The sequence below is a fragment of the Camarhynchus parvulus genome, chromosome 1 (assembly GCF_901933205.1).
Source record: "Camarhynchus parvulus chromosome 1, STF_HiC, whole genome shotgun sequence".
Classification (NCBI taxonomy): domain Eukaryota; kingdom Metazoa; phylum Chordata; class Aves; order Passeriformes; family Thraupidae; genus Camarhynchus; species Camarhynchus parvulus.
In genome coordinates this window covers 76,395,493-76,410,931 of record NC_044571.1, presented here as the reverse complement: position 1 = coordinate 76,410,931, position 15,439 = coordinate 76,395,493, and the positions used below count along the sequence as shown (strand labels likewise).

The following is a 15,439-nucleotide window of genomic DNA, read 5'->3' as shown; positions in this document are numbered from 1 at the left end:
GCGGCGAGCGAGGGGCGGGCACTGCCGGGCCGCGTCCCCGGCGTGTGAGCATGCCGCGCCGGGAGGAGGAGGAATTCCTCGGCCGGGCCGGGGGAGGTTCGCACTGGAGTTAGCGCCGGGCAGGGAGGAAGAGCGAGCGCTGCCGGAAGCGGCGGAGCGGCGGCGGCGCTGGGAGCCCGCGGTGTCCCGCGGACAGCGATGTAGCTGGGTGACAGCGGCCGGAGCGCGCCGCCTCCGCTGCCAGCGGGCCGGTGCGGCGGGTCGGGAGCTTCTCCGGGGAGGCAGCAGCCGCGCCTCGTCTCGCCGCTCCCCTGCTTTCCCCTCTGCCCTCGGCGCCGTCTCTCGGCGCGGCCCTCCCTCCGTTCCTCCCTCCCTTCCTCCCTCCGTCCGCCGCCGGCCGGGGGGCTGCGGGCGCCACCGCTGCCATGGGGCTGCCCACGCTGGAGTTCAGCGACTCCTACTTGGACAGCCCGGATTTCAGGGAGCGCCTCAAGTGTCACGAGATCGAGCTGGAGAGGACGAACAAGTTCATCAAGGAGCTGATTAAGGACGGAAGCCTCCTCATCGGGGCCCTGCGAAGTGAGTCGGGCGGTGGGACTGGCGGCGGCTGGCAGGAGAAGGGGCTTCTTTTGTTTGAATGGGCGCCGGGCGCGGGCTCCCCTGCCGGCAGCCGCCGAAAGGCGCCTCCTCAACTTTCTCTGCCCCGCTCCCTCCCTTCCTCGCTCCCCGCCGCCGTGCCTCGCCTCGCCCGCGGCGGGGCCGGGTGGGTGTCCCGGGGGAGCGGGGGCGGCGCGGGCCCTGCCCCGGCCCGCGGGCCCGGCCGCGCCCTCCCCGCCGGGGCTGCGGGCAGAGCGTGGGCGCTGCCGCCGCCGGGGCGCGGACCGGCCAGGTGGTCCCGCCTGGGGATGCGGGCAGAGCACGGGGTCGGGATTGGGACGGAAAGTTGCCGTGTAGATCGCTGTACGCCACAGGCCAGGCGTGGAGTGTTGCGGCGGGGTCTCTTTTTGGCACGCTGGCTGCTAGTTGCTTGTCTTGATAGCGAAGATGTTCGTAATAAGTGGGCAAAGTGACATAATGAAGTGGAGATATAGGGAGAGTTTATATCTTCCCCCCCAGATGAACTTTTATGTATTTTGAAAGTTCTGACAGCAGAGAAACACGAACAATGTAGTGCTTTTAAAGGTCTGTGAGTTGAGCAGTGACAGCTTTCTGGGGCATGAAAACAGCAGTCATGCTCTGAAGATCATAAAGTGAAAGCTGGGAATCGCCCAGGAGCGTCACTAGACTCGGTTTGTCCTCCTGTCCTGTAAGCCTTGCCACCTACTTCTTGTCTTTAAGTCACTTTGGATGTCTCACCTGTTGCCCAAACGTTTTCCTTCATGGAGAGCAGAGAAGTAACTTACACATCTCTTTTTGCAACAAGAGATAGTAAAAAGAAAGAATCACTTTAATGCCTAAAAATATCTGCCACATTGTCACGGTATGCCAGTTTTTGTCGAGTTAGATGTAGCAGTACTGCTTGTTATGTGGATGGGGAACAGGTGTTGCTCTGAGCTCTGTAGTTCTTAAGAACTGTTTCTGACCCACGGTCTAAACCCAAAGTTTATGTCCTTACCTAGGAGGTAAAAATTGTGAGGATTTTGTTTGCCCAGCAGTAGGGTTGAATTGTATTGTTCATGCATCAACTGTATATTTACAGCATTGTGTTTACATAAAGCAGCTATTGCCTTTTTGAGAGTTTTTTTCATATAGATGCATGTATTTCTGGAAGCATCTAAGTTTTAGTGAGTAGCTGGGTACAAGTCTAACATCTTATGTGCATTTATATTAAATTTAATAAATTCCTGAACCCATGCCCACAGGATGTGAGATGACCAATTACATAGAAATAGTACTTGTGTGTGCGTGTGTGTATGTGTCTGTATCAGTCTATATGTATCTCTGAAAACTTATTGGTACAGTTTTCTTTAGAGGCAAAAAAGTTTATTTGTACTTTAAGCCTTTCTTGTTGCTAAAAAGCTTTCTCTGCGAAACAGAAAGTCTGAACTTGTTTTAAGTAGTAAAAGCTTACTATTACAAGGCTGGTCCAAAAAATAGTAATGACAGATTAGGATACCACATGAGTACTTTTTTGACCTGGACTAGCACTGACAGCTGACTGCTTTTGGGTCCAGATCAAATATGAACAAACACAACTTTCTTCTTAGGCTGTCTGAAGGTTGAGGCTGTTCAGCCTGGAGAAGAGAAGGCTCTGGGAAAACCTTCCTTCAGCTCTCCAGTAACTAAAGAGAGGCATACAAGTTCTGGAGAGGAACTTTTTACAAGGATATGCAGTGAATAGGCCAAGGGGTAATGCAGTGGGTAGGTTTAGATTCGCTATTAGGGAGAAATTCTTCACTGTGAGGCTAGTGAGACTCTGTAACAGGTTGCCCAGAGAAACTGTGGATGCCCCCTTTGTGGAGAAGTTCAAGGCCAGGTTGGGTGGGCCTTGAGCAGCCTGGTCTAGTGGGAGATGTCCCTGCCCATGGGGAGGGGGTTTGGAACTTGATGATCTTTAAGGTCCCTTCAACCACAAGCCAGTTTATGATTGTCAAACACAGATTGCAGTTGAACAAATACTGTATTTGAGAAGTAATTTGAACCCTGATTCTGAAGTGAGTAATCCCATTAGCTTTGGGGAGAACACTTATGAGTCCTTACAGGATTTAGAATAATATTCTATCTCAGGTAATGACTTCTTAATTTGTAAGTTCTCATGATTTTTCAAACCTTTTAGTTCAAATATTATTCTATTTGACCACAATGCTTATTGTATCCTATATACAGATCTATAATGTTGTGTCTTTTAGCCTTAGAAAATAAAAGTTTGTTTTGGTATAGTAAGAAATCTTTGTCCTCTTGTTCATTTCAAATCCCTTGATTTCATGACTATGTCATTCTTCTGTAGAATATTGCCTTAATTCCTGTGTTAGGATTGCTGAGAAAATGTCTGAATTTTTTCTCAACAATTTAGAAATCCTAGACATATGCTCTAAAGACTCTGTTGTAGATGCTGCAAGGACAGTGTACCTGTTATAGCAAGTAGCACTGTTGTATATTTCTAGAGCACAGAAGTTTGACTTGTTTAAGCAAATTAGTGGCTCCTGCTCACCTTTAAAATCAGTGAAGTGTAAAATACTTATATAAGCCTTTTATTTTTTTCAAATTTCTTAAAATGTGTTTGAAAATCAAATTGTGAGGTGGTTGAGTTCAGTGATAACTCTGTTATTTGATTTTTTAATATTTAATAACCTTAAAGCCCAGAAACAAAACAGGCATTATTTACCAAGTTTTATCTCTAGGTGATCTAGGATTTTTATTTACACATCATTTTATAGGATCAGTTCTGATGGGGTAAAAAAAAACTGGACTGTGCTGTAGAGCTTCAATGGAAATGAGTTTTGGAACATGTCACGTATACCAAGCTTAGAGAAGAGACAGTGAAACTGACTTAATGCAGTAAGAAAACACAATATTATTCTAAAGGTTGCAAAATGTAAGTTTTATTATATGAAATGACATCATGTCCATGGTTTTTCAGGAAAAATTAAACTTCTGTATTACAAATGTTACAAAAATTTAATATTTTCACAATCAAGGATATTCAAGTTACTGTAACAATGCAATGTTTATAAATACCTGGCAGATTCCACATAAATTGAAGATAGAACAAATATGCTCAAGGTAGTATGCAAATATTTTGCATTTTATTTTGAGTGGTCCCAAAATGAGTCAGACTTTATTTTAATGTGGTTTTGCTGTGTTAATTCTGGAGAGTGCTGCTTTCCAAGATGGCATGCAGAGCTGTAGTACTGTGTTCCATGAAGCAGCAGTTGACTATTGTGAATACAGTGGGAACTGATAGAGCTAAAATTTATATAAAATCCTCAGCAGCTCTTTCCTAGCGTTTTTTGCACTGTTTCATTATCTTTCTAAATAAGCAGGATTCTGTGTGTAGCCCAGGACAATGAAGATCATATGTTTCAGTTTAGCTAGATGTTAGCACCCCATCTGCATGGCCATTGTACCTGCTTCAGCTTTGTCCTACGATTAGTATTTATACCAATGGACTACCCTTCCTTTTTCAAATCAGCTGAGGTACTAAATGCATTACTATCTCTTGAAAGATTTAGTTTATGCATGTAAGATGTAATGCCTATTATATTAAAAATTTATCTTTTGACAGCGCTTTAGCCCTGTGTATAGGCACATTTAAGTAGAAGCATATAGTCTTCTAGTGCACCCAGAAGAGGGTTTTTATTGTTAACTTAGGAATTAAGAGGGTAAAAAACTTTACAGAACAAATGGTTTCCTGTTACAACTGACCTTTTTGATTATTAGGTAACTGTTAAGTTCGTAATTTCTTCAGCTACTTAATTTAGTAGATCTTTCAGGTGCATGTTAGAAGTGCATGTGCCTAAATGATTCACATTGTGAGGTCCAGCTGTAGAATGACTCCTAAGGCAGAATTGGTATTTTTCCTTCTTGTTCATTCTAGGTTGTTTTCAATTAAAACATCAAGTCTGTTTTTCCCTGTACTTATTCCAGTCATGTGCTTTGTAATTTCTTTGTAGTTATCTTCTGAAAAAGCAGCCTAGTCTAAGGTGTTGTCCTATAGATTATATAGGAAATTCCATTATATAATTACTTGTGTACTTTTAATTTCCATAATAGGCCTACTGACTTGCCAAAGTTGATGAATATTGTATTTAACAATCCAGAAAAGTGACATTCATGTTGTACAGGTGATCTTACAGCTCAGTGTGTGCAGAAGCCTTCTGTTTCTCCCTCTGATTTTTGAGGCCCTCTCCATCTTAAGTCCTGTCAAATTCACATATTCAAAAGTGAGAGCTGCCTAAGTTTTGGGTTAAGTGGTTGAAAGTTCAGTATATTTACAACTGTTTTAAGTAATACCATACTTTTTCAAGTGTCTTAGAATGATGCAAATAATAATGCTGAGATGTGGTACATGTAATATAAATAAGATTTAGCAGATATCTTTAGAAGTTTGTAATTTAGTAGCAGTCATTAGTTTTATTTTATTACTTGACACAAGGAGAAACAGACATAAGATGTGTCTGTCTTTTGCAAGGGGTGCAATGGGATGTTATTTACCAGGGTTTTATTGAAATTTCACACATGAAGAGACTCTTAAGTTGTTTGGCATATTTCAGGGTTTTCAGGGATGATTCACTTCTCTACTAAACCTAATAATAAAAACACAGATGAACCTGTTTATACATAGGGAAATTTGGGGGATTAGCTCCCAGGAAAAAAAAAAAGGACAAAATTACATAAGAATTTATGATCTTTTTATCTGTTTGGGGATTTGTTTTTTCATGAAAAAAACGAAACCTTTGTATCTTTCCAGAGAGATGCATTTTCCCAGATATCTTTGCCTCACATATTTTCATAAGATTATGTCTTTGCAATGTCTTTTCCAGATTCTAAGTGAAGCAACACTGAGTTCATTGAATACTGACTGCTGAAGTTTGATAGGAGTCATTCTCCTTTATTTATGTAGCTGTAGCTTATATTTCTTAGTCCCTAAGTACATTATTCCCAATTAAAAAAAATTCCTCTTAGTATGGCTATACATAAAGATACGATGCTAAATAAACTGAACCATATGATCTGTGTTGTTCTGGGATATTCCCAAAGTCACACTTAGTAAGTAAGCATTCATGACAGTCAGCAGCAGCTTCATGGAGTGCACATGGTCATCATGCCTACTTCAGCCCTGTCCTACAGCTAGTATTTACTACATTTTCTTTTATCCCACTAAAAGGAAATTGAAACTTAGTCATTGCCATTAGGTTTTGTTTTTGAAGTTATCTGTTCCATTGCTGTCCTGTTACTTCTGATAGGCATTTGTAGGGTCCTGTGCAACCTCAGATGGTGTGTGCAATATCTATGGATTATGGATGTAACTGTCAAAAACATTTCTAACAGTGTTCTGCCTTTTATGCAGAAATACCAACAGTAAGCTGGTTGGTGGCCAGAGAAGGATCTTAATTGCTTCCTCTAGTGCTTAAAACAGCTGCAGTCTGTATCATGTTATCTTTAGCCAAATATATGTGAAGAAAACAAATATCAGGATGTAGCAGACTGTTACAGAGCATTATTTTCGGCCATTGCATGATGTTTAATTTGGAACCAGTAGTACCTGCGAGTGAATTTCCATACTGTCAGTAATGATTACTGTATCAACAAAGACCTTGAATGACTCAACATGGGTGTTCTTAAGCCTTAATATTGAAACTGTTATTCTTTAGAGAAACTTGATAATTGGATTATGTCAGGCTACCAAAGGAGCAGTTTCAAGTTTCAATTGCCATATGAAATGATATCTCCGCTTGAAAAATATTGTGGATTTTTTTTTTTAAATTAGGATTTTTAAACTGATTTCTTTAAAAGGTCAAATTTAATTTGTTTCTTAATGGGCCAGTTGGCTTGTTTTCTACTGTGTGCTTCATTTGCTATGAATAAGATAAATGAATTCTATTAATAAGAGACCAGCTGCTTCAGGAATATTGTCTTTACTACAATGGAAAATATGATGCTGTGGTCACTGAACTTGTCCAGATCTCTTGGGTTTTTGTGGGCAGAAGTGCTACAGCAATTTGCAGTTTCCTGTAATAGTAAATAACTTTGTATTCATTCTCTGAAAAAAAAATACCAAGGACAATACAGTCCTTCTTCCTACTGAATAAGTAAGCCAGTGCTATATCTTTGCCTTTTCTATTTTTTCATTTTCTCAAAACTGTAATTATAAATAAATCTGAAATATAGAGAAATTTGGTACCATGGATTTACTTTATTACATCCAGTCTCCTGCTAGTATTACATAATGTAATCCCTACTTGTCAAGCTCCATTTTAAAAACAATTTTTATTCTTTCTGTTTCTGCTAGAAGGCTGTTCTAGAACCTTGTTACACTGAGAGTTGGATAACTCATTAAAAATAAATTTAATCTGGAATTTCAAACTTGTTTATGCTAATTTTCCTTTCACTCAGCATTGTTGTTTACTTGGATTTGCATGGTGAATAATCACATCCTTTTGCTGGACTGAACAGACTGTTCACATCCTCTCTTCTAAGAGGTTCTCTGGTTTCTTGGTCATTTTAGTAACTCTTTTCTATGCCTTTTTAAATTAACTTTTAAGTTTTCAAGAGCTCTAAAAGTAGGGAAAAAAAAGCTAGTATAATAGTTTTCATAAGTTTTATCTTTCCATATTCTGTGAGAACATCAATCATTAAATCAAATCAATGCTTATGGTCTTTTGACTGTGTAGTGCTATGGATTCCTCGAGTGTATGATTAAAGGTGAAAAACTCTCAGGATCTTACAGGCAGTAGCAATGAAGTATATATTTAAACTGAAGAAAAATAACTTCACCTTCTTCCATATTAATATGGAATTGAAGTACTGTTGGGCAGTAATGTAACCTCCCATTGGCACCCTATGAAGTGCAAATAGCTTTCATTAGAAAGGTATATTTCACTGCAGGTTATAAACTGCAGGCTATGTTACAGTGGAGTTTTTCAGATTAGTTAGAAGTTATCAATTTAAATCACTCCCCTCTTCTGAATTATGCAAACCTGTATTTCACAGGATACAAAAGCTTAAACATGTTACTGCACTCTGATGTTTTGATTAATATCGTTCAGACATGGCAAAACAGTATGGAAATGCTGTATGTCTTAAGAAGTCTTGTCTTTTAGCTCAATATTTAAAGCAGGATACAAGGTGCTGCAATGCCTCGGTCATATAATTTGTTCTACTGCTCATGTTAGTTGATTTGCAAGTTGATTAAAGAGAGGTTTGCATGCCCAGAGTGGGTTATAGTGTCTGTTTACAAAGGTACTCTTGGTCTCAGAAAGATATTATGTAAATCAAAGTAGGTATCACCATTAGGATTAATTTTCTACTATAAAAGCTTGTAAGTAGAATAAACATAATGAAAAATAAAATAGGTAACAATAAGAAGAATCTATTTGTGATTTTGCCAAGAGGTTGGACCAGATGACTCTTGAGGTCCCTTCCAGCCTGGTGTTCTGTGATTCTGTGATTTGATTCTGTAGAACCATCTGTCTGACATGAAATAGCTTCTAATGTCTCCTTGCAGAAACCACCTCTGCTGCCCTCCTCCACCTCTACCTTGCCATGTAAACCCAGTAAAGCTCTTCTCCAAGTGCTTCCAGTGCTTCTGCCTTTGGAAGAGAAACGTTTTGGTTCCTCTTCTAACAAACAGCTGCTGTCTAGGCATTTGATGACTGAGACTTGTTTTGTTGTTCATGGGGACAGGTGAACTTAGGAAAAGAATAGGGGAACGAATTATTAAGAAGTTGCAAAGGCTTTTAATTCTTTTACAGTATATCTTAGATGAAGTGGTCATTCAGCTGACCTGTTTAGACTTCTGTTAAGGATATAATTTTTTGTGATGACCCCTTCCTGCTGCTTTTTTCACAAAAATACCTGGGTAAGAACCTGGTTGCTTCTAGAAAAGTATCAAATATAAAAATAATCTTTATTCTTCTTCTGCAAGTCCTCACCTTTGCCACTGTCTCACCACCATGCACAGAAAAACCCCACAAATTCTTGGTAAAACAACCAATACAGGAAGTAGGGTTTCCTAGTAAAGACATTTCCTTTTAAGTTCTTTGTTTGCTAATTGAAAATGCACAAGAAGAGATAACTGGATTTTTTTTCTTCTGCTGTAAAAATTAGATTAATTTCAAGAAGTGGCCAAATGTCAGTGTAAATATGGGCAGATCAGTTCTTAAAAGGCACAGTTCTTAAAAGTGCAGGTCATATTTAAATAGAAGAGTAGAGAGATTTGCAATGTTGTGATAGTACATGTTGATGTTCAAAAGCCTGCCTAGATTATCAGTATTGTCAAAGCGTTTGGAGCTCTGGGACCATGCTATTCAGAAAGTTTACATTCTATTCCTTCCATCTTCTCACCCTTTTCTGGCTTATTTACCTTTTACCTTTGTTTACAAAGGATGAGGAGGAGTTGAGAGAGGTAGAAGTAGAGAGAACACAAGAACTCATCTTCTGTGGAATTTACTATTTGTATAAACTGTTACTTTAAATCCATGAATATTTTAGAGGCGTGATTTTCCTCTAAGCCTGAAATTATTTATAAGTTGCAGGGAGCATGCAGAAGAAACTTACTGCTTTGAAAAAGCTTGCTCTGAGCCTGAGGTTATCAATTAAAAAAAAAGTTCCCTTTTTGAACCTTTTCATGTCTAGAACTACCACTGCCATCTAAACAAGCTGCATAATGATACTTCAAGAAAAAAAACTAAATACCTTTCCATGCTCCTCTTGTGAGTTACCAGTTAGCCTACGTACAGAGGGGAGCTGTGAAGCCATGTTGCTTACCTTCCAGGAAACCTTGAAATAAGTAAGACTTGAGCTCTACTCTAGGAAATGTAAAATCCCCTTATTCTGGGGAAAAACAGAAGCTATGAGAACATTTGAGAGACTGATACTGCTGAAACATATATGTGTAAAAATACATCTGTTCATTTATAAAGTGTAGTCAATTATTTTACTTTCTAGGGTAAATAAAAAGTATTTATAAAATATTTTCCCTCTAGGTTGGATATTAGAAAAAGTGTTTTCAGCCAGAGGGTGGTTGTGCACTGGAGCAGATTCCCCAGTGAAGCAATTATGGTAGCAAGCCTCCAAGAGTTCAAGAAGTGCTTGGGCAACGTTCTCAGGCACGTGTTGGGATTCTTGGGCTTGTCCTGTGTAGGGCCAGAAGGTGGACTTGATGACCCTTGTGGGTCTCTTCCAGCTCAGGATAGTCTATGAAGCTGCACTAATTTCCATATTACTATAAAGAATCTGTTTTAGTACAGAAAAAGAAAAATTAACTAGTGGCTTCTTAATGGAAAGTAATAGTTGGCTTATAATAAAAATTTTATTTTGCTCTGTGTGCTCAGAGATGCTTTTGTGAATCTTATCTCATGGTATGTGTTGTTTTCATAAAAGTCAGTGCCATCAAGAGTTGGGCTTTGGCATTCTCAGCATTTAAAGGGTTGGTTTCTCCATCTGAGTTGTGCTTCGAAGAGCCAGAGAGTAGGGACCAGGCAGAGGTCCAGTAGTACAAAACAGACCTGAGGAAAAGAATTGCTGCTTTCACTTGGTATCAGATGTGGTTAAACAGGAGTTGGTTTAAGCCACAAGTAGGTGGGGTTAAAATAATCTTTGGGAATAGTAATTTTTGATTAACCGTTTGCAGATACTGAAATGAAATATGGCTAGTACTACTTCTTCCCCTCTCCTGTTTTTTTTGTTTCCTCTCCCAGTTTCAGTGTATTATTGACCAAGCCTGTTTGTTAAAACTAAGGAGTAACAGTGCAAATTGGAAAAACTAACAGTGCAAAAACAGTGCAATTTGCTAAGCATCATGAATGCCTGATGAGATGTTCTTTTACTTATAGGTCTTGTCTAGGAATTACTGACTGGTTATTTTTGTACAGATTGGATATGAGAACTTGTTACCTTAATTTGATAAATTTATAAATGTAAGTCAGTTTATCTGAAGTAGCAAGGAAATAAATGCGCTGCAGGTTCTCAACATATTTTCTTCTTGATAATGGCCAGTGCTTCACTCTGGTTTTTAGAGGGAATTCCCTTGCTTCTTGTTTTTAAGTGTTGTGAGACTTCTGTGTTGGAAAACATGCTTTTCTTTTTTGAAAGTTGAAAATTGTTAGAATCACAGCAAATCATTCTTTGTTGTCCTTGCATAATCTTTTTGGGAACATTTTCAGCAAGTCAAGAAACAGCAAATGTGGCATGCCTACAGGGCAGCTAACACTGACTGTGGAAAGTAACTGGCTGGTGAAGAGGAGATTGAGTACATTTAATAAGGTGAACATGGGTTTGCAGGCTGACAGATGCCAGAAGTATGTCTGCAAGTATCAGTTAAAGGATTTTATGGATAGTTTTTGTATTTATGGATGTTGAGTCTGGTCCTGCAGCTCATTTTCTGGAGAATGCTGAAAAATTGTGAAGGCACAAAGACCCTTTTGAACATTTGAAGAGCATATAAACATGCCTCAGCTTCTTGAAGACCACAAACATCATGTAGCACCATTTTTCACCATTACTTAATCTGAAAGTTAAATATTTATTTATATTTATATTTCTATATTTTGTGTTTATATTTATATTTTTATTTAGATCAAAGGAAAAATTATTGATGGGAGGTTTTGATAAGAGACCAAGGTGTATGAAGATCCAAGTGTTGGCAGAAGCTATACAAATTGAGATTATAAACCTCAAACTGCAGAGCTAGTAACATGCTTCCTTAAAACTATAATGGACTCTTCATTGCTGGAAAATCTTAAATTGTTTGGATTTTTTTCCCCTAAGTTGAAGTCTTGTTCACTTATACCTATTGGACTTGAAGTATTAAATCCTGAAACTCCTGGTCAGGGTAGCAGGGCTTGTTGATCACATTGTTTTATTCTTGCCTTAAAAAGAAATGTGTTCAGTCTACTTGCAAGTAATGAAGTTACATTTCTTGAATGTACATGTGTGAGTGAAACATTGAAATCTGTGAAGAATACATCCTAAAGACATTTTACTTTAATGTTTTTCATGTTTAAATTACTTGCAAGTAAGGCCTCAGATGTTTCCTTCTGGTACTCTTTACTTTGGTATCAGCATTGTGATTCAAAACAGAGGTGATATGCTGTAGTGACTGTCTTGGGGGGATGTTTTTGGTGTCTAGTTTTGTTGTTTTGTCTTTTTTTTTTTCTTTCCTCTTTCTTAGTTTCAAACACTAGACTGTATTATTTTAGTGCATGTACATGCCTGTGGATATATACATTGAAACAAAATCAAATAGTTGAAGATAGTAATACTATCTTTCTTTTCATATATACAGGCACTAAATAGATTCAGTTAAAGTTGCTGTCTTACAGGTATGTAAAGGCAGCAAACAACATTTTTCAAAGATCCTTAATGTCAGGAAAATACGTTTAATAGCTTAGCTTTGTTATCCTGTTGAGATAGAGATAGTCTGAACTACTTAAAAAACCTTAAAATTCTCACAGTTCCTGTGCATACAGTGTTTTGTTGTCTACTACCATGACTGGTTTAATTGGAAACTGACTTAAGAATACAGAGGTGTGTCTAAGCTGATTCTTGTAGGCATAAATGTAAGCTTGGCAATAGACTTAACAAAGATTTCTCACAAATACAGTCAGTATGGTTGGCTTTTTGCTACGTGAGCTTAGAGCTGCTGCGTCTTTGTACTGTTCGGGAGCCTAAGGTCAAATGAGAAATCTAAAATATTTCATTTTATGAAGAGGCGTTTAGACACAGCAGGATATTTCCTGTTTACATAGCCAAATCTTCTTTGTATGCTGAGAGATTTCCTGATTCACTCACAGAATTTTGAGTTTGCCCTTTAAGCTATAGCTTCTGTTGCTTAGCTGGTTGAAGATGCCATCTTCTGCACCCCAGCCAGCATGACGCAACTCATTTTTCCCATGAACTGCTGGGATGTTCGTCTGAGTCTTACCGTCTTTTGTTCATCCCCAGATTGCAGGATGAAAGATAAAAATGTTAGGGCTACATTCAATAAATTTGTTCAGCATTTATTTTTTCAGGTCTAATTGAGAAGTGAAAAATTGCAAGTTTTGTAAAAGTACATTTTTTTGCCATTCTTTTTTCTCTGTAATCCAAGAGACACATTGGTCTCTGGTCTAAATAAATTAAACTCACAAATTCACAGGATCTGCTGATTTCCTTTAGTTACACACAATTTAAGAACTTCCATTTTTTATATTCTCATACAATATTGATAACTGTACATAGTGCTACTTTTTCTGTTTCGTGCCTTCTCTGTGTAGTTGAAATACAGCAGGTTAAAATGTTTATTCTTATTCTGTTTGCACTGCTACAGCACAGCAATAATGTAATTCTTTATTTTGTTGGTTCATTTAGTTTTACTCTTGTCTCTTAATGCAGCATATCTCAAATCTCCCTGGGAATGGTAATCAACTTAAATTTACTAAAATGGCATTGCAGATCATGTGGATTTTTTTCTCCACCAGTTTTCTGACAGCATCCAAATCATTTGTCAATGAAATATGCATTATGCTGTCACAACTCCTCCTCACTGACACTCCAGAGCCTTGCTGATGCTCTCTATGAGAAGCCAGAGTTGTCAATGCACCTTGAGACTTCAAGACTGTTTTACAATAAAAACTCCCTTGCATGCCTACTTTTGTCACTTCTCTTGACGAGTCATTATGGAGCTCTGAGTACTGTGTTGCTGGGTTGAACATCAGTTTTGCAATGTTTTCTTAATGTTCCCAAAGGAATCCATGATATTTTGACAAACACTTCTCTTGTTCCTTTGTAAATCAAAATGGCACTTGAACAACAATGCATTTGTACAGATGGAATAAAACACAAGACAGCAGTGTTACTCTTACTAGTGAATGGGTTTGGGGAGATGATGTTTTAGTGACTTGATATTTTCTTGGTTGGTTGGTTGGTTGGTTGGTCGGTCTGGTTATCTTCTTAAAGCTTATTAAGTGATATAAATCTTGATCCCACTTCCCCTTTATTTGATATGCAAAAGAGGCTGAGTGCAGTGAAGATGGGCAGAGACTATGAGGTTCTGCACCGGTGGGAGTTGGAGTTTCTGTCTATCATTCCCATGTCTAGATTCTGGGCAGATACCAAAGTTAAACCAGTTGTATGCCAAATTCTTGCCTTTCTTCTTGTCACAGTTATCCCATAGTAAAATATAACCTGTGATTTTGAGAGATTTACCTTTAACTTGTATATTTTTCTGTAAATAGTACTGTAGGTATTTTTCTCTATATAAGCAGATGTTGAGTAATTTAAATGTCTGTTAAGTGTTACGGGGCATTTCACTTCCATCTCAGTTTCTACATATGCCTTTAGGTTGAAATTTTTTTAAAAAGTTGTTATCTATAAAAGCATTAAATACCATTTTAAACATTTGAATTACAATTTGACTTTCTTTGATTTGGATACTTATAAAACAGACACATTTTAGTATAGGAGTGGGATCTTAAAACAGTTGATAAGTATATTTTATTAAAAGAGGCATTTATTTTTTTCTGAAGCTAAACAGATTGTTCAGGTAATCCCTACTATCAGTGCAGTAGAATTTTTTATGCTGCTGTACATCATACTGCCAGCAGACATTTTGTCATACTGTTTTGTTAAACTTTATTCAAAATATGTTGGCTCTTTAAATATGAAGTCTAATACTTCTGCAACTTCTCATTTATTCCAGTGAGGATTGTATTTGTGCTTCTCAGAGAAATTTAGGAGGGAGGATTTATGGTGAGATCCAGATCTGCAGCATGGAATTTTGGTCTCTCAGAAGTCTGCTTCTGCTTGAATGCCAAGTATATGGAAAGTTTGGGTTTTTTTTTTTTAAACAAACAAAACCCCATAAATTGATAAGCACTTCTGCAAAACCTGATTATTTCCCCATGAAACAAATTAATGTAGTCAGTAGTTAAGTTCTATTATTACTGAGATGCAAGTTTCAGATTTTGTGAGGATACTTAAGTTTAGATTTGTGTCAGCATCTGTGCAATCTCACAGAGCCATGCACTCTGCCTTCAGATCTCCAGAATAAAACTGGCCAGTCAGTGACCCTCACAGGAGCGCTGAGCTTCTATAAGTTAGACAAAGAGAACCTCTAAATTGAGTAGCCTTCTGCTTAAAATTTCCCCAAATGTCATCAAATAACTCCTTTTCAGAAAGGGATTTATCTTATCTGGATTGAAATACAGGTGTCCTGTTAGGCTCCACACCAGTCTGTGACAGCAGTTGAGGAGTTCCATGATTTAAGTGTGCACTGCAGGAGCAAAAATGTTTCCTTTGTTGTATGCCTGCTGCTTATTTTTTTTTATCTGACAATGGCACTTTTCGTTCTATGAGAAGTAGTAACTGTTGTCTATATATATTGTCTGTGCTGTTCATCTGGGTTTGCTATATATATTTTTTAATGTCTTTCTTTTCTTTCTTTTTTCTTTCAAGTTTTTCTCCCCAGCTGCTTTGAAAAGTTCCAGTCTAGTTAGTTTCTGCTTTTAAGTTAGCAAATCTGTCCTCTGGTTGTCCTTTTTACCTTCTTTATGTAACAGTGCCCATTCTGAGTTAGATTGCAAGAAAGGGAACTTGCACCTTCATGGAATATTCAAGGCAAGAATGCATCAAATAGTGATAGTTTCTACTTTTGGCATTCTTTCCCTACTAGGCCTTAATATTTGTGACTGTTGCTGACTGTTGAGTTGATATTATAAAATAACTGCCTGCAGTGACTCCCAAGGTCTTTCAAGGAGTATTAAATCTAATGTAAATAGCATTAGTATGTAGATATAAT

General features: G+C 38.3%; 1 protein-coding gene across 3 annotated transcripts in view; it reads left to right on the top strand.

Annotated features, from left to right (window-relative positions):
* The first annotated feature begins 27 nt into the window (after positions 1 to 27).
* Positions 28 to 15,439, top strand: part of ARHGAP42 (Rho GTPase activating protein 42) — a 145,147-nt gene continuing 129,735 nt past the window's right edge. For all 3 annotated transcript variants that reach the window (XM_030960727.1, XM_030960709.1, XM_030960718.1), the window contains exon 1: positions 28 to 579. In XM_030960727.1, coding sequence (XP_030816587.1) covers positions 426 to 579 — 154 coding nt within the window. In that variant the 5' untranslated portion in view covers positions 28 to 425. The remainder of the gene's footprint in view (positions 580 to 15,439) is intronic.